This window comes from Lactuca sativa, chromosome 8 (assembly GCF_002870075.4).
Source record: "Lactuca sativa cultivar Salinas chromosome 8, Lsat_Salinas_v11, whole genome shotgun sequence".
Taxonomy (NCBI): domain Eukaryota; kingdom Viridiplantae; phylum Streptophyta; class Magnoliopsida; order Asterales; family Asteraceae; genus Lactuca; species Lactuca sativa.
Window position 1 is genome coordinate 16,682,404 of NC_056630.2, and position 19,291 is coordinate 16,701,694.

The following is a 19,291-nucleotide window of genomic DNA, read 5'->3' on the forward strand; positions in this document are numbered from 1 at the left end:
GTTGCTTTATCTTCATCTTTGTAGATAGAGTTGCAAGTCATGAAGGGTTATTGATCGAAGAGTCACCTGCAAATATGTAGGGTTTGAAAATGATTTTTTGTAGGTTCAAAATTAAATATCTTTGAATACCATGTATGGCAAAGTTCTTATAAGACATCAAATGATTTTTGAATTTCTTCTTGTGCCTGTAGATCTTTGAATTTGATTTTGTTATTCGATTTGCAGATGTTTGAATACCATGTATGTTCTATTCTTTTTCTACCTACCTGAACATCTGGAAAGCAAAAAGGAAGAGAAATATATCTTGGTTTAATTTTGATTTTTGATTTGTTTTCAAATTATAATTTTAAAAATAATTTCACATACATCTTAACGCCATATGTACCAACTTTGATGATTAATATGCCAAATAAGATGAGAGAATCGACAATCCCTTCATATTTTAAATAATGATGTTATTTTAGTACCAACTAGAAAGGTTACCCCCGCTACGCGGGGGCCAGAAGCTTTCAATATTGTTTCCAAATCGATAAATATGACAGACGTAGAAAGTGCAAGGATGAAAAGCCCGAAGTTTGCCCCGGACCGTTTTTTTTCATGTTTTTATGATAAAATGTAAAAGTTTTGATTGCAATGATCAGATGTTTCAAAATGGTTAAAGAATTAAAAGGGAAGGAATTAACAAATTTTTAGAAAAGGGATCAAAGTTGTCAAACCGTTAATGTTTTGTGGCCAAACTTTAAATATTAAGAGATTCCTAAAAAGTGTAAAAATATTGTTTTATGAAAAAATGTAAAAGTTTTGACTGCAAGGATCAGAAGTTTCAAAACGGTTAAAGAATTAAAGAGGTAGGAATTAACAAATTTTTAGAAAATGGATCAAAGTTGTCAAATCGTTAAAGTTTTGTGGCCAAACTTTAAATATTAAAATGTTCCTAAAAAGTGTAAAAATATTGCTTGCAAGGACAAAAGATGTCAAAATAGGTAACGAATGAGGTTTTGTAGCCAAACTTTAAATATTAAAATGTTCCTAAAAAGTGTAAAAATATTGATTGCAAAGACCAAAAATATCAAAATAGGTAAAGAATGAGGAGCAAAGTATAGGAACCATTTCTGCCAAAAAATGCCTAATTTACTATTCCTAAACTTCATATCTTATTTATATATATATATATATATATATATATATATATATATATATATATATATATATATATATATATATAGGTTATGTACGTAGAGTACCAAAAAAAATAAAAAAACATAAAGGGCGATTTATTAAAAAAAGTTGATTATTGGTTATGTTATAGTGACATTAACCAAATATATTTATTATAACAATATGTAACCCCTCTCTCTCTCTCTCTCTTTATATATATATATATATATATATATATATATATATATATATATATATATATATATATATATATATATATATATATATATATATATATATATATATATATATAAATAAAGGTTATGCACGTAGATTACCAAAAAAAAACATAAAGGCCGATTTATTAAAAAAAATTGATAATTGGTTATGTTACAGTGACATTAACCAAATATATTTATTATAACAATATGTAACATGTTGATTCGAAATTTTGATTATTATTCATGACACAACTTAATCTATATTAATAAATAAAGATTCATTGTGTCATATGTTGTTATCTTATTTAATTGATCGTATGTTATTTTGTCGTAATTTTTAGATATTTATTTTTCACTTGTTATTACTTTATTTTTCATTTTCTAATATATCATTAATTTACTTTCCATAAATTAAACGTACGATAATGACTATATTGATTTTAAATTTCTATTTTTAAATTTAAATTTAAATTTCAAATAAATTTAAAATTTAAACCTTTGTATTTAACATTTTGTTAGAATTAACTCGTTTTATTACAAATGTCTGACAACTAAACATATAATTTTAATTTATTTAATTTCGCATGTTTTTTTTTACTTTCTCATAATTTTCACTTATCTCAAATTTTAAATTCAAATAAAATTTCCGTTTAATATTTTGTATTTAAAATTTTGTTTTAATCAACTCATATATTACACGAATCTCATAACTAGTAGGTTTTTATATCATAACAAAAAAAATTATTTGACTAGCTGACAAACATACACCGTGCCCTTAAAGAAGAAGAAGTCACGAATAACACATCTTTCTTTTCCATTTTAAGCAATTATGTTTGAACATATCAATAGGTAAGTGGCTAATGACTAAAAATGAATTAAAAATCCAAATAAGTAGTGGCAAATTGGAAACAAGAAAATGTTGTTGCAAAACACAAATTGAGCCGTAAATATTCGACTAAATGCAAATTGAAAAAAAAAAATATATCAATCAAACCAACAAATCATCTAACCATTAGTGACCGGTCAAGACCCAAAATAAAACGTTTTTCAAAATATAATTTACATATAAAAAAATTAAATTAAAACGGTACAAAATAATAGGTTTTGTAGCATTAACCCACGATATAATACAAAACGTAATTTATTGTTTAGTCGCAGAGATAACGACAAAATAGATATTGTGGAAATGAAATGGTCTTCCAAATGTTTACCCAGCCATGGATCTCAGATAACAAAACGAATAAGGGAAAGGGAGAAGTTTGTCGGAAAGGGTTCACGAAACTCATTTGCAAAATCTACTCTGGAAAATTGGAAAACAAATTCTTTGAAGTCAATTTCTTATTTTTCGTTTATGGGAAAACCGATTCCATCTTCATCAAGGTTTCAAGATTTCGCCAGGATTATAACATCCGATAGGATCCAACAACAATCCAAACGAGGCCCTAAACTTGTTTCTAACAAGACCCGGGTTGTGCCTCCTCCGGAACCCGCCAAACCGAAGGGGATTCGGATTGTTCAATCGGAGAGACAACAACAGAGAATAAAGATAATGGAGGAGAATTCGTCGATGAACCGCCGGATTCCGCTGGGGGAGGTAGTGTTGGAGTGCTCAAGACGGTGGTTCCAGGACACCCTTAAGGAAGCAAAAGCCGGTGACACCGGCATGCAGGTGTTGGTGGGTCAGATGTATTGCAGTGGTTACGGTGTGGTTAAAAATGCACAGAAGGTGTTCGACCATTTTCCTCACTTAATTCTTTCCTTCACTTTTCTCATAATTGGAATTTATTTTGCCAAGCCCTTTTTTCCCCAAACTAGAATCTCATCTACACAACACCATTAAAGAGAGTAACCTAACTATCATCTTTTTATTTCTAAAATCTTTATGAATCCGATTGATCAAGACTGCATTTTATTAAAAAAAAATCTCAGTGTTAGATACATTATCTTTTGAATGCCACTGTAACTTGTATACATTTCCATGAATCTTTATTAATCTCTGGAAAATAAATTAGTTTTGATGATTTGTATGTCAGGGACAAGCTTGGATTAGTAGGGCTTCCAGGAGTCGAAGCTCTGTATGGAAAGTTGGTGATAAACACCCAGGTGCTTACTGCTTATACTTTTTATTTTTATTTTTTTCTATTTCTTATTTATCTAAAGGCATCGAATGTACTTTTCTGACTGATGTTATCAAATGTCAATACCCTTTATGTTAATGTTTTTGATAGGTTACAATGCTAGTGACTCGGATACCGAGGAGGAGAAAGATGAAGGAAAACAACAATAAATGTGTTATGTTCATCAAATTGATCATAACAAAGTGAGTTGCATTATTGTCCAATTCTATTGTTATTGATTTGTTTTTGTAATGTTGATGATGTCTTCTGCAGTGAATTATGGGGTCAACACGCCGGTCAACAAGTCTTGTCATTCCTTTTCTATTCCTTTTCCCCTTTTCCTATAGGGTTCAATGTATGAGTAAGAAAATGGTTCCAGAATGTAGTATTTTGGGCTTAGTAATTTGAGAAAATTGCAGATTTTGCAAGTGAGGTGATACTTAATAGCATGGTCAAAAGTACTTGTTCATATTTCATTCATTTTTCTCTTAATGGTTTATTTTGTGGTTGGCATACTAGATTAACGGATATTACTAAGGTGAGAATTACCTTGTTTTTAACAGAAATTTCGTTTTAGTTCTTGCATTTGTGTTACATAAGGTTTTTTGTATGAGTTTATTGCAGAAAAGTTTAAGAAGGGATTATGCATCCTGCTTTTTGAATAATTTAAGTCATGGTGTAGTACAATATTTATATTCCTAGAATAATTTGAAAAATCTCTCCACTTTTCAAAGCGATTTATATTAAAATGAGTATTGAATCTAAAAGTTTCAACTGAAAATGAAAATAATGGAAGTTATTTATTTATTTATTTTTTCAGAACGACAAAGCTAATATACTCTTAAACTACTTATAATTTCATATGTTCCAAATAAAACTTGAACAAGTAAAAATACATCTGAAACCATTAAGCTAAAAACACGAAGCTGATTGGATGAGAAAGTGCATTGGTGTGGTATTGAATGAGACTTAAATGCATGGTAAGTTTGAATTTTATAGAATCAATGGATTGTATCTAGAAAAATGACTTTATCCTATGGGTGATTGTTCTTTTTAATCATTAAGGTAAACCCACGAATTCTGTAATTTGTGTCCATCTAACACCTTTAACACACATCACGAGGTACCTTTACCAAAGTTGCTTCTTTAATTCCCACCGAATCCAATTCCAACCTCAAATCTTCAGATTTCTAAATCCAGAAGACCCTTCAACCAAATCCAATGGGAAACGTGAGTAATCATTTTTCATTTACATGATTACATCATAAATGTATGATGGCTGTTGCTAATCTTTCATGAATCAGCTAGTACAATTGAAGGTAGGTTTACACTGTGAAGATTGCATCAAGATGATCTTAAAAGCCATCAAGAAGATCGAAGGTAAAACAATTAACATAATCAATTATCATCATTGTTGCTTCTGTGTGAGATCGATTCATAGAGATTAATGTTCTGATTGAGCAGATATCGAGACATATGATGTTGATACAGGACTGAACAAGGTGACTGTTACAGGAAACGTGACAAGCCAACAAGTCATCAAAGCTCTACACAAGATCGGGAAACAGGCTACTAACTGGGAACATGCTTCAACCACAAGCCACTAGATCCATCTTCTCAAGCATACTGTTCTATTAAGCTCATCGTTTAAGGTTTTTGATGGATTTTCAAACTTCATATATAATCTCGTATTATCTACTTCTGTTTAATCTATTATATTATACACGCAACGATCGATCATACCATGTTTTCACAATGATAAAAATCTAGAGGATCATACCATGTTGTCACATAACAAAATTTGTTATGATAAAGGGTGACACAGACCACATTATTGTCTGTTAAAATGGCAGATAATATTGCTAACGTTGCAAAATCGTGTTTAAAAAAAGTATCATGAGTTTCAAAAATGTTATTCGAGTTCAAAACTCATTTCCCAATCATGCATTTAAAAATAAATAAATTGGTAAAACTTTAATGTGATGGAGATAGAGCGATAAAATTTAATGATAATTTTTGAAACTTATATTATGAAATATATGATTTTTATTTGTTTTCATTTTGAAATTTAATATGATAGGAATCATTTAGAAAAATGATTTCAGAATTTGGAACAATATCTATTACAAAGTTAATGTTCATTTTATCACACCTATCAAATGGGGACCATATTGTTTTGTGATTATTCCAAAAATATAAGTCGAAGGTTAAGTCTTGACACTAAATAAAAGATCAGGGGTACAGTAGTAACTGAAAAAACCGCAACAGTTCTTATTAGGTCTTAACGACATTCTCTATCGGAGGTGAAACCCCTACCCTCCTCCTCCTCTGCGCCAAACGACAGCCGTGACACGATGGCAGCACCGCCATCATCTATCTCAATCTCCACCACCACTACCCAACCAAACACAGTCTCAACCTCCGCTCTCCGCTCTTTCTTCTCCCGCTTGTCCTCCTCCCTCCGTCAATCCTTCTCCCAACGCCGCCCATGGTACGAACTCATCGATCGCTCCACACTTTCTCGTCCGGAATCCTTCTCGGAAGCCACCTCACGCATCCGCAAAAACTTCTCTTACTTCCGTGTGAACTATACTGCCCTTCTCGCTTTTGTAATCGCCCTTTCTCTCCTCACCCATCCCTTTTCTCTCCTCGTCCTCCTCTGCCTCCTCGCCGCCTGGATATTCCTCTACCTTTTCCGCCCCTCGGATAACCCACTCGTCCTCTTCGGCCGCACCTTCTCCGACCGTGAAACCCTGGTGCTCTTGGTCCTTTTCTCGATTATTGTTGTCTTCTTAACGAACGTAGGGTCGCTCATGATCTCAGCCCTTCTGATCGGATTAGCGATTTTATGCGTCCATGGAGCATTTAAGGTGCCAGAAGACCTCTTCCTGGATGATCAAGAACCGCCTAATGCCGGATTCCTTTCTTTCCTCGGCGGAGCTGCTTCATCTGCTGCCGTTGCCGCTGCTCCCGCCGTCGCACGCGTTTGATAATAGAGTTTTGTTGCTCAGGTTTTAAGAATACCTAATTTTGAGTTTAATTGTTCTATTCACTGGTTAGACAGGCTATTGAGTGCCTCTGATTAGATTAATTTTCAGAATTCTTTTAGGGTCTTTTTACCCACATTGAATGATTGATCTTCAAGATTAAATTCAATTTCAACTTGCAATCTTCAATTTCTATATTTTCATATATTGCTTGAATGGAACCTATTTTCATTTTGATTGTTGCTGAAAAAACTTGTGTTCTCTTGCAATTCTTGTTACTCAATCAATTCGACTCTTTTTCTGTCTTATTGGTGTTGTTAAAAATTTGAGGTAGAACGTGAAAGTTCAATTTTTTTTTTTTTTGGGTAGATTTAAAACATTAATAAGTATCATGTGATTTAACTTTTAAAGATTTTGATCGTAGGAAGGATGATTATGGCGTTTGTTGTATATTTTTAGGTTCCCTTCTTTAATCAATCATTTTTGCTACTCATAAACTTGAATTTTAAAGATTGGGGAGTCTTAAATCCGCCTAAAATGACAATGAAACCATGTGCTAATTGTGGTTTCCGAAGCTGATAGGACACATAAACCTATAGATTTGTGTAATAAAAAACGGTAACATAAACCTATAGATTTGTTTATTTATTTATTTATGTTCATATGTCAATAAATAGATAAAAATGCACATAAACAGAAGTGTAGTAAGCTGCAAATAATACTGTATATGGTAAATGTTTACGTTTCAAAATACAGGGCCTTCAGCTTCTCAGTCTTAAGTTTTTTGCCTTAGGCTGGAGTCTTCCGGCCCATGGGCATTTAAGGGCCATATTAATTATAGTATTTTGCACTATGACCAAGCTTTAATCGGGTTTTTTTTACCGGATTGGGTTGCACTTGATCATGCTTTGCATGGTTTTAATGGATCGGGTCTGGCCCAGTTAGTCCGGGCTACCTTTTTTTTTTTTTGTCCTCCATAATATACGCTTGTTGCATCTGGATTCCAACTTTTGGAAATTGATCCTTTTCTTTTTAAAAGTTAAATAATTAAATAAATTTATTAAGATGTCATTTCTCTTATAACGATTATACTTTAGAGGCAAATTGGGAAGTATACAATTACAAATAAATGAGTTATCTCGATTATTTCTGTTATGGATACGGAGGTCTATAAATATTTGATATTTCAATTACATTTTTAACCGGTGTTGATTTGAAAAAAAAAAAAAAAAATTATGAGTATAACTTTAAATAAGGCAAACTACACTAATAACGCTATCAACAAATTAAAATATACGAGTTTTAGTGGTAATAATTTTTCACATTTGTTATTGTTGGCATATCTTTGATTTAGTGGTCCAACATACTTTTGATAAAATTACAGAGTTAAATGAATGACACGGGCGATTTGAAAAACATTTGTTTTATATTTCAAAATGAAGTTGGACCACTAAATTACAGATATGACAACAACACATGTAAAATAAATTATCACTATTAATTATATTTACAATACTTTTTAATTTAACCATATCATATTATTATCGCTTAGATTCCATAAAACGTGTTTTTATTTTCAAACTAAAAACGGTTAGGAAAATGTTGAAATACTTTTTTTTTAACGGCTGTAGAACTCTGTTTTACATTAGTCACGTTTTGGGTTCATCCAATGCACCGGTGTATTACAAATAAAATGAAATTAGTGGTACTAAAAGTATTAGTCACGTTTGTAACCTCAATCATTGATATTTGAAAGGAGGCTTTTAAGCACTCAAGTTGGCACCAACACTACTACCGAGCTTGGTCGGAAACATGGATGGGGGCCAATAAGAGGCTGGTGGTGGGTATGTCAAAGTTGGTTACAGGTTTTTAATGCAACAGAGTTTCAATTAAATTTCTAAGTTTGGCATTTTCGTTTAGTTTTTATTAAGCAGAATTTTAATATATCTATATATTTTCCTATAAAACATCTAACATAACTTACAAATAACTGAATGGGAGTCCTTTAATGATCATGGAAGCCAATCACCTGCCTAAAAGGGTAATTTGAATAGATTTAGGGATGAAAATGTGTTAACTATTTCCACAAAAGTTTGAGAGTAAAAGAGGGTACCATTCTGTGATTTTGTGATTGACGTATGGGACAGGAAAACTTGTAAATGGTCAAAGATAAGCAATGAAGTGTAAGACATGGCAGGTGAAAGTCATTGAATAGACTCAGTCACAAAAATGGTTAAATTCTATCTTACATTTTCAGTATGTCGATTCCTTTTTTTTTTTTTTTGAACATTTTCACAAGTATACACCGTTTTACTCCTACAAAGTACAAATACACACTTCGTCCGTTCAACTAAAACTTAAACTTTAAATTTATCGTTGGAACACATATATTCAGTCAATAATTCAAATCACAGAATAACCATGTTTTGCAAAAGTTGACGCAATGACATCTACAACCCAATTCTATTTTTAAATATAACTACATTCTTGTATAAAAAAAATTGTATTAATCATCTCTAACTCAATTTCATTATCTCACAAAAATAAAAAATAAAAAATTGTGTTATGCATAATAGTACTTCAAATATGATGTAATATTATTTATTTACATCAAACACTTTGTTAAAATTTCGTTTGACATATTTCACCTTCAACGATAAGTTTATATATCTAATTTATTTTGATATTAAATTTATATATTTTGATGTAATTTAATTATATTGTTATATTTTAATGGGAAAATGACTTAAAAAGGTAATGAAGTTTTAAAAATATATAAAAAATACCATTGTTTTATTTTTAGTACTCAAAATATCATTAAAGTATATTTTTTATACACAAAATACCAATGAAGTACATATGTGTTCAAATAAAACCTTGTGGGTAATCTGTTACCGCAGGTAACGGAAAAATGTCATAAAAAGGTAACAAAGTTTAAAAAATGTTCAAAAAATATCATTATTTTTTTAGTATAAAAAATATCATTGAAATTTCCAAAATGTTCAAAAAAAAAACCATTGTTATTTTTTCAGAGCACCTTTTGTCAACTTCGTTGTTTTCGGATTATATAGAACACAGTCATCGGAGATTAGTCACCGTCACCAGTTGTGTATTATATTTCATTCCATCACTCGATCAGTTTGTATCTAAATCAATATTTAGGAATTCTTATGACATAACATCACACTCATTTCTCCTTTGTGTCTCTCTTGTGTCGCAACACTAATGAACGGCTAACAATGATGTATAATATGTGCATCTATATAACGTATATATGTTTTAAGTTTGAGGCATATAATGTGATTGGGAAGAAAGAATGTTTAACTAATGTTATTACCCACTTACTTCTTTTGTTACCATAAGAACAATCGAGTGAAAGAATGAAAGAGATTTGCACAATTGTTGTGAACTGATATAACGGTTCATATGATCTCCGGTGATTGTGTTCTACATAATCCGACAACAACACAATTAACAAAAAGTGTGACATTTTTTAAACATTTTGGAAACTTCGTTACATTTTAAGTTATTTTCTCATTTACCTGAAGTACCTGGTTACCACAATGTTTTAGTTGAACACATGTGTATTTCGTTGGTATTCTGTGTAAAATAGTAACATTAATGGTATTTTTTGTACCAAAAAAACAACAATGATATTTTTTGAACATTTGGAAACCGGGTAACCTACAATAGCCGGTAAAATGGTATTTTGTGTACAAAAAAAATTACAATGGTCTTTTTTGTATATTTTTGAAATTTCGTTACCTTGTTAAGTCATTTTCCCTATTTTAATCATAGTAATTATTTCAAATGTATTTAATATTTAATATATATTTTTAAATTTACAATAGAATAATATACTTATTAAGTTGCGCGTAGCCAGGAGTACGCCCGACGTACTCCATTAGCCGCTAATTCCACTAAGTTGGTGTCTTACTCCTTTAAGACAACCAACCCAACCACATATCTGACTAATTTATAACCTTTTAATTCATAAAGTTGTGGGCTTTAAGCCATTGCATGGAAAGGAAAGGCTCAAAGCATCACTTCATCCATTTCAACCTACTTTACTCATGTATGTGCCAAAGGGAAAGATCAAGCAAGCATTTTGATGAATCTAAATGTCCTAATATGCATGAAAGGACAGCTTAAACCCTTTGGACAGTCCAAAACTCATAAAGGTCCAAACTTGGGGACTTTAACTCATAAATCTTAAACCAAAGAGATCTAGAAGAACACTTGCCAATGTATAAACAGTATACCTGAAAAAGATGCACAAAGGTGGGAAGTTTTTGGATCTTCAAGCCTGCTAGCACCTTCTTCTTCTTCTCTAAGCTCCTTCTTCTACTACAAGAGTCAAGAACACTCAAAACTTGCAATAACACACACACACACACATAACCACTCATACGGGATTAGGGTTTATGGGAGGGTTGGAGGCCGATAAGGGTGGTAATAAATGAAGCCATGGTGTTCTTTAAATAGGGGTAACCCTTAAAAATTAGGGTTTTACATTTGAGCTAGTACACCCAACGTACCACATGTACGCCCAACGTACTGGCTAGCCTTCCGTGTTCATGCATGTTGTATGAGTACGTTGCACCTACTCATATGTATGCCCCACGTACAACCACTTTTACAAGCCTCTATGACGGATCAAATGTGACACTTTTGATAAAGATTCAAGAAATGATAAAATGTACCTTATTTCGGGATGTTACAATTCTCCCCCACTAAAATGATACTTCGTCCTCGAATTCATCCTCCGGAAACAACTCAAGGTATTGCTCATGCATCTCGGACTCAGGTTCCCACGTCCACTCCGAACCTCTACGGTGTTGCCATTGAACTTTGACCAAGTTCACAACCTTGTTCCTCAAGGTTATCGCTTTCCGATCCAAAATGGCTACAGGCTTCTCCATATAATTCAGGTGATCATCGACCTGAATTTCCTCCAAGGGAACCACAACTCTCTCATCGGCTATACACTTCCTCAGCTGGGAAACATGGAAGGTATCATGAATCTGTTGGAATAGTGTCTAAGGCTGCAACTATATTAGGCAAGTATTTGACTCGATTGTGCATGGTCCTTTTGGGTTGCCTTCACCATAGCAACTTTATAGGATGATTTATTATGAGAGAATAAATATTATTAATATATTATGAGAATAATATAAGGAATAATAATATTGTTATTTGATTAATATAAGTCATAGAATTAATTAGAATTAATTTGGTGACTTAAAGAGATTAATTAAATAAGAGGGTATAAACTGTCAATTGGTTGATAGTTACACTTTAGACTGTAAATCCTTATTGGATAGAGGATGGACGGATTGTAGGGCTAGGGATAGCCTCAAATCATCCAAGGCTTATCTATGGTAAGGATATGGATTGCTTTAAGGAAAGATTATCCAACCGGGGTTTAAAGGTGAAGCCCTAAGGAGTCTACAAGTATAAATAGACCCCTAGAGCAAGGGGATTCGACACCTCTTCTAGAGAAAGAAAACCCTGGCCGAATATTCCCTCTCCTCTCTCTCAAATCATCCTCCTTGCTAGTTGGTGTTTGTAAGCCATTAGAGGAGTGACAATTGTGACTCTAGAGCTCCAAGACAACAAGATCAAATAAGAGATTCAAAGGTAAACTTCTAGATCTGATTTTGTATTGTTATTATACCTAATTAGTGATTAGAAGTCTTGGATTCAAAGCATGTTTAATTAGAAAGCCTAGATCCAAGTATTAGGGTTTTGCATGCGCACATAGGAAAGTTCTTATGGCTAAAACCCATCAGTGGTATCAGAGCCTAATTTGGTTTCTATTAAATTGTTGCTTGTTTGTTTAAATCTTGCTTGAAAAATTCGATTTTTATGTTTCTGAGTCATGGACTCGGCAAGTTGGCTTGACTCGGCGAGTCCCTTGGTGCACTCGGCGAGTCCAAGCGTCAGGGAAGGCCAGATTCGGGATTTTTTGATAATTATCTTATGGAAACTTGCCTTAATCATATTGGATCAACCCTAATCCGATTTTTTGATATATATGACTATAATCTTGATCTAATTAAAGATATTTATCAACTAATAAAATATTTAATTTCCTTATATGATAATTAATTAATTATTTTGATTAAATTGGTAATTATCTTGCAAGAAATCTTGAATAAATCAAATATGGATAATTATGGAATTAATTGTTAATTAAAATTATTTGTTATTTGATCCTCCATGTTTTAAAACTTGTCCTCAAGTTTTGAAATTTATGTTTTGTGATTAAAAGTTTTAATTTAGACAATTTGAATTTCAAACTCTATATTTTTAAAAAGTTTAAAATACAACCCTATACTAATATAATATTAAAAGATATATATATATATATATATATATATATATATATATATATATATATATATATATATATATATATATATATATATGTAAAACTAAAAAGCTAGTCTTACCGTTAGTAGGCCTCATTCACGAAACCGATCTATAAGGTGGGTATAAGGTTGCGGCCTATAAAATGGCGCTTAATGGGTGTACACTCACACCCACCGCTTGCTTGATCGGTGGAGGGTCGTTAGCCGAACGGGTAGGATAGGGCAACGTCATCCTCTCATTAAAAGTATAATAAGAAATATAAAGTAACCACATGTTTTAAAATTTCCCAATCTTAGTTACTTTAGGAAAAGTGAATTGATGCAATCCCATGAAATTACACTTTGCACCCTTGCTAAGAAGTTAGTGGAGCGTGTGTGGTTTACCGGCACACTAATTGGTTCTAAGCAAAGGTGGCAAAGGGTGATTCGTTGTTTATCATAGTTCGATGAAGCGTGTGTGGTTTACCGGCACATCGAATAGGTGATCGTTACAATGAAGGCACCATATGAATTTGCATGGTAATTCACACCCACTTTGTGATCCTCGGTATCCCAGTCACAAACAAGAGGGGCATATCGAGATTTAAACATGCCATTGAAAAGTTTCAATGAATCTCATCCAAACCTAGGAATTCTCAATACATTTAGGACTTAAAGTTATGTTTTATGGTGGAGAATTAGTGAATCGTCATTCACTTACCTTCATATTATTTGCATGTTGGATTACGACATCCCTTTTCTAATATGTAAATATTGTTGTTGGATCCTAGCCCTAATTTTTCTTATTGGGTGATAATTAGGGATTCATATTCTAATCTATCTTTGTCCTTTCTATTTGTAGATGTCGAACGCAAACAACGCTGCTGCTAGTTCTTTCACATTGATGAGCCTTGGTCAAAAGGTCACTTTCAATGGGACGAACTTTAGCAAATGGATAAGATGCATTCGCACCATTGCTCGCTATGAGGATAAGGAGTATGTCCTCGATGAGAAGCTCGAGAAGATTAACCCTGAAATCGCTACTCCGGCTGAAATGACTCCTTTTGAAACTTATGAGCGCGATGCAACGAAGGTACATTGCATCATGATAGCCACTACGAACTCCGAATTCCAAAAGTCCTATGAGGACATGTACCCGTACGAGATGCATCAAGACTTATTGGAGAGATACCACCAAAACGCGAGACAAGAGCGTTATGAGATTTTCACTAACATGATTTCTGCTAAGATGGGTCATGGAGAGTCTCTTACCGTGCACCTGCAAAAGATGCAAAGGTATGTCGACCGTCTTCGCAAGTTGAATGTTGACTTTGGGGAAGACTTTGCGATCGACATGGTGCTTCACTCTTTGCCTCCGAGCTATAATCAATTTAGGATGACCTACCACATGAACAAAGAAGAGGTCACTCTAAGCAAACTCCAAGGTCTACTGAGGGTCGCTGAGAGCAACTTCAAGGACAAGTCTGCTGCACCAACTCCCAATCCACCCGCTGCTCCTGTCTTGGCTATTGGACAAGGAAAGGGAAAGAAGAGGAAGGCTTCGTCTAAGAACTATCGTAAGGTTAAAGCCCGAGATGGTGCCTCTTCTAGTGGGACCAAAGTTGATCCCGCTAAGCCCTGCCCTAACCCAAAGGAGGCAGAGTGCCACCACTGCCACAAGATAGGACATTGGAAGAGAAGCTGCCTAGAGTACCTGCAAGCCATCAAGGAAGGAAAGATCAAGCCGTCTTTCGCAGGTATATACACAATTAAATCTAACGATTCATCTCATGCTATTTCTTTGGTTCTTGATACCGGTTGTGGTTACCACATTTGCTCTAATGTGCAGGGACTAAGAAGAAATAGGGATGTGGAGGCTGGAAGAATAAATCTAATCATGGGGAACAGAAGATCGTCGCCTGTGAACAAGATTGGAGTGTATTCTTTAGTACTTAGGAATGGTTTAAGTTTAGATTTGAACAATTGTTTCTATTCGCCAGAAATGGCTAGAAACATCATTTCATTTCATGGTTTGTTTAGACAAGGTTTTATATTTTCTTTTAATAATGAGAATGGTTCTATTTTAGCTTATCTAAATGGTGTCTTTTATTTTGAAGCAATACAGTGTAATGGAATTTATGAAACTGTTATGATTGTTGATAACTTAGGAAATGATGTTTTGAACATAGATTCTTCCAATAGTATGGATAAGGCATCCTTGTGGCATTCTCGCCTTGGACATGTTAACAAGAAACGCATAGCCCAACTCCAAAAGGATGGAGTGTTGGAGTCATTTGACCTTAGGGAAGATGACACATGCGAGTCTTGTTTACTTGGAAAGATGACTAAGTCACCCTTCACAAGTACGTGTGAAAGGGGTGAGGGTCTATTGGACCTAATACATATCGATGTATGTGGACCGTTTAGATCAACCACGAAGGATGGGAACCGCTTCTATGTGACTTTTACCGATGACTATAGTAGATATGGGTATATCTACTTAATCAAGCAAAAGTCAGAAACTTTTGAAAAGTTCAAAGAGTTCAAGAATGAAGTGGAGAATCAATTGGGCAGGAAAATCAAGATGCTTCGATCCGATCGAGGAGGAGAGTACCTAAGTCTTGAATTCCACGATGACACAAAGGGGGCAACATATGATTGACAGAGAGGATAAGAAAGAAAAACAATTTCACACTGACCTACTTTATCAGAACCCCCCTAGTTACCCAATCAACACCAGAATTAAGGACATAAGTCCGTACGTCGAAGAAATGTTGAGCCACATTTCTAGATGATCAGTAACTTTAGTGTATCTCGCAAGCTCCCATGTTTATCTCACTGCTCAATCTATCCAAGCGTCATATAGTGAGTCCAAATATAACTATCTAAGTCCACATAAGTTAACATTGTCAAGTCCTTTCATCTATCAATAGTGTCTAGTCCTTTTAATTTTGAATCCTTCGTACCTACCAGCACATTGAACACAGAGTCTAAACAATTTAGCTTCAGTGCATTACACACATTTCAGATTGCCCTTTAACACTAAACTTCATATCACTTCCCAAAAATACATAGGAAAGAAAACATATTTTTGTATTTTTGATTTTATAATTTTTTGTATTTTGATTTCCCCCTTTATTTTGTGCATGGGGAAGAAATAAAATAAAATAAATGCGCAAATTTAAAAATTGTCTTCAAAACGAATCATTTTAAGAAAAACTCAGAAGTATCGAGAAGAAAAACTCAAACTATAATTCAACAATTGAAGTTGCATCCAGATGATCTGAGAACAATACGCATATGCATCAACATGTTCAACCTCTGCCGTGTTTCAACTCCGGAATGAAGTTAACAAGTTCAAAAATTCTTCACATCATTAGGTACGATCCCCATTTGTGATCCTTTCCTTTCTTCCTTCCCGCAATGGATACATACTATCAATTAAAGTTCTGAATGGGATGTAGTTGAGAGATGTCTCCTATCATGTGCATGGAACAACCGCTATCAACAAAAGAAAGTCTAATGATATTCCTCCATAGCTGCTCCAGCACAGAGTGCGAGATTAGTTCGTCTTTAGAACCCAGTCCATTTTTGAAACTAGGTTGATCTTTATCATCTACACAAGGTACTCTCTCCCATGACATATCCTATTTGTCACACACAAAAGATGATGAAAAGTTAGAATCATTAAATGATTTGGGATTGTGAACCTTTGGTACCCATCTGTAGTTGGGTTTAACTCATTTCTTGTTTGAGCGGAGGGATGCCTTAGCACTTTCTTTTGAGCTTGAAACCGACCGCCGAGATGGCTTCGACCTAAACGATCTTGATCTAACATAACCATCTCTTGAATTTAGCATCTTGTCAGACATTCCCTTCTTGTCCTTGGGAGTTTGATTCTTGCCCTTCTTAGCATTCCAGTCACCATTGTTTGAACATGACCTCGAAGGGTTTCTTTTGTAAGATCTTCCTCTTGGCACGTTCTGCCAACCTTGTTTGTAGTAAGGAAGTTATAAACGATGTAGAAAATTTCTGGCAATGTGACCGGGAGTCCCACAGTTACAGCAAGAATGTATTTTCATATAAATCAGATTGTGACTTGGTCCTTGTCCAACAGAAGTTCGTTTCGAAGGACTTCCACAAGCACACGCACAAGCACAAGAACATTTGTTAGACTGCTTGACAGATTTTTGTGGCTAGGATTTTTCAACAGTGAGTGTGTCATCATTACAAGCTTTTGAAACTCTTTCAGCAGAACTAGAATTGATTTTGTTATGCTCACTCCCATCTTGCATTGCTACATTCTTTACACATGAAGTAGAAAGATTAGAATGGTTCACCTTATTACGAGTTTTTTTAATCATTATCAGCAGAACAAGAATTATTTGTGTTCTTCTCATGCCCATCATGCACTGTGGCCTGCTCTGCACTTGAGGTAGAAGTATCAGAATCATTCACCTCAACACTTCTAGTGGGTCCAGATTGTTCAGTCTTAACTGAATTTATTACCGGGGGCTGACCATATTGTGCAAGTGTCTCTATCTCATTGGTTTCAAGAGGCGGGTATAGTTATCATTGAAGGGAGGTGGAACACTGTGATACCCTAGACCTGTATTCTAATTATCTTTAAATTTTAACTATTTCTCAATCATAGTCTCAACTTTGTTACTTAACACATCAAACTTTTTAAAATTAAAGTCTGCATTTTCAAACTTATTTTTCAATGTGTTAAGCTCAATCGTTAGACAAACAATCTTTACTTAAGCATAGTCATAGTGTTCACATTTATCGCTATATTCTGCTTAAAGTTTTCTAAAGTCCTTGGTTTTGGCCTCTAATTATTATTTTAAGGGTTTTTAGGCCTTTCTGATAGCATATCTTTCATATTTAAGGTCCTCAATTTCCCTAATTAATAAATCAAGATGATCGTTGTAATGCTTAATTTTATCACTACAGGTTTGAGAGCATGAAGCTTCATTAACCTTGGTGATTAAAGAACTCATTATTCACCAAGAAGGATAATTTACCAGAAAAAATTAATTGAGAAGCCAAGAAAAATAAAAATGTCATTGAGGAGATTGTTAGGTACACTACCCATGAGAAAGATGCCACTAAGGTGTCTTGCATCATGTTGGCCACAATGATAGCAGAACTCCTGAAATCCTATGAAGATTTCTACCCTTTTGAGATGCACCAAGACCTGATGGAAAGGTACCATCAGAGTGCTCGTCAGGAGAGGTATGAAATCATTTCCTCCATGATAATAGCTAGGATGAAGGATGGTAAACCCATCACCAGCTACTTGCAGAAAATGAAAAGGTTCGTGGACAGGTTGCTAAAGCTTAGTGTGGACTTTCCTGAGGACATGGCGATTGATATCATTCTCCATTCCTTACCTCCAAGTTATGATTAGTTTCGCATGACTTATCATATTAACAAAGAGGAAGTTACGCTTAGCAAACTTCAAGGACTTTTAAGGACCGCTGAAAGTGGCCTTAAAGGTAAATCGGTTGTTACTCCTACTCCTACTACAACCCTTGTTCTGGGAATTGGGTAGGGAAAGGGGAAGAAGAGGAAGACCCCTTCGAAGGGTACCAAGGGAAAGTCTCTTGATGGCTCCTCTTCAAGTGGAACCAAAAGTGGTTACATTCCTCCTTCTTCAAACCCAAAGGAAGCACAATGCTTCTACTGCCATGAAAAGGGGCACTGGAAGCGAAGCTGCCCCAAGTACTTGCAAGATGTTAGGGATGGGAAAGTAAAACCCACCCATGCAGGTATTTACACTATATTGTCTAATAACTCATCGCATACTAATTCTTGGGTTCTTGATAAAGGTTGTGGTATTCACATTTGTACTGATTTGTAAGGCCTAAGAAGAAGTGAAGAAGTGGAGCACGGGAAGATAAACTTAATCATGTGCAATAGGAAAGCATCACATGTGACCAAGATTGGAGTTTATTATTTATTACTTAGTAATGGGTTAACTTTAAATTTGAATAAATGTTGTTACTCGTCTGAAATGGCGAGAAATATTATTTCCTTTCATAGTTTGTACAAGCAAGGATTCACATTTTCATTTGATAATAAAATTGCTGCTATTAATGCTTTTTATAATGATGTGTTTTGTTTTAAAGCATTACCTTGTGATGATGTATATGAAACTGTGTCGGTTGTAAACAACCTAAGAAATAACGTGTTACATATTGATTCTTCAATTAGCTTGGATAAAGCATCCTTGTGGCATTGTCGTCTTGGACATGTTAACAAGAAGCACATAGGCCAACTCCAAAAGGCTGGAGTTTTGGAGTCATTTGACCTAAAGTCGGATGATAGTTGTGAGTCTTGTTTACTTGGAAAAATGACAAAGTCACCCTTCATTGGTACTTGTGCTAGGGGTGAAGGTTTGTTGGACCTAATACACACAGATGTGTGTGGACCCTTCAAAATCGCCACAA

At 34.2% G+C, this 19,291-nt stretch overlaps 3 protein-coding genes across 3 annotated transcripts; all 3 read left to right on the forward strand.

Annotated features, from left to right (window-relative positions):
* The first annotated feature begins 2,531 nt into the window (after positions 1–2,531).
* On the forward strand, positions 2,532–3,988 carry LOC111919675 (uncharacterized). The gene is made up of 4 exons (XM_023915251.3): positions 2,532–3,105; positions 3,413–3,482; positions 3,608–3,699; positions 3,770–3,988. Exons 1-3 carry the CDS (start codon positions 2,566–2,568, stop codon positions 3,664–3,666), a joined length of 669 nt encoding a protein of 222 aa, XP_023771019.1. The 5' UTR covers positions 2,532–2,565; the 3' UTR covers positions 3,667–3,699; positions 3,770–3,988.
* Positions 3,989–4,129: 141 nt separating this feature from the next.
* Positions 4,130–5,273, forward strand: LOC111919676 (copper transport protein ATX1). The gene is made up of 3 exons (XM_023915252.2): positions 4,130–4,726; positions 4,801–4,876; positions 4,961–5,273. The coding sequence occupies exons 1-3, from the start codon at positions 4,718–4,720 to the stop codon at positions 5,101–5,103; spliced, it is 228 nt and encodes a 75-aa protein (XP_023771020.1). The 5' UTR covers positions 4,130–4,717; the 3' UTR covers positions 5,104–5,273.
* Positions 5,274–5,605: 332 nt separating this feature from the next.
* On the forward strand, positions 5,606–6,672 carry LOC111919677 (PRA1 family protein B3). The gene has a single exon (XM_023915253.3). It carries the CDS (start codon positions 5,851–5,853, stop codon positions 6,484–6,486), a length of 636 nt encoding a protein of 211 aa, XP_023771021.1. The 5' UTR covers positions 5,606–5,850; the 3' UTR covers positions 6,487–6,672.
* Positions 6,673–19,291: the final 12,619 nt, after the last annotated feature.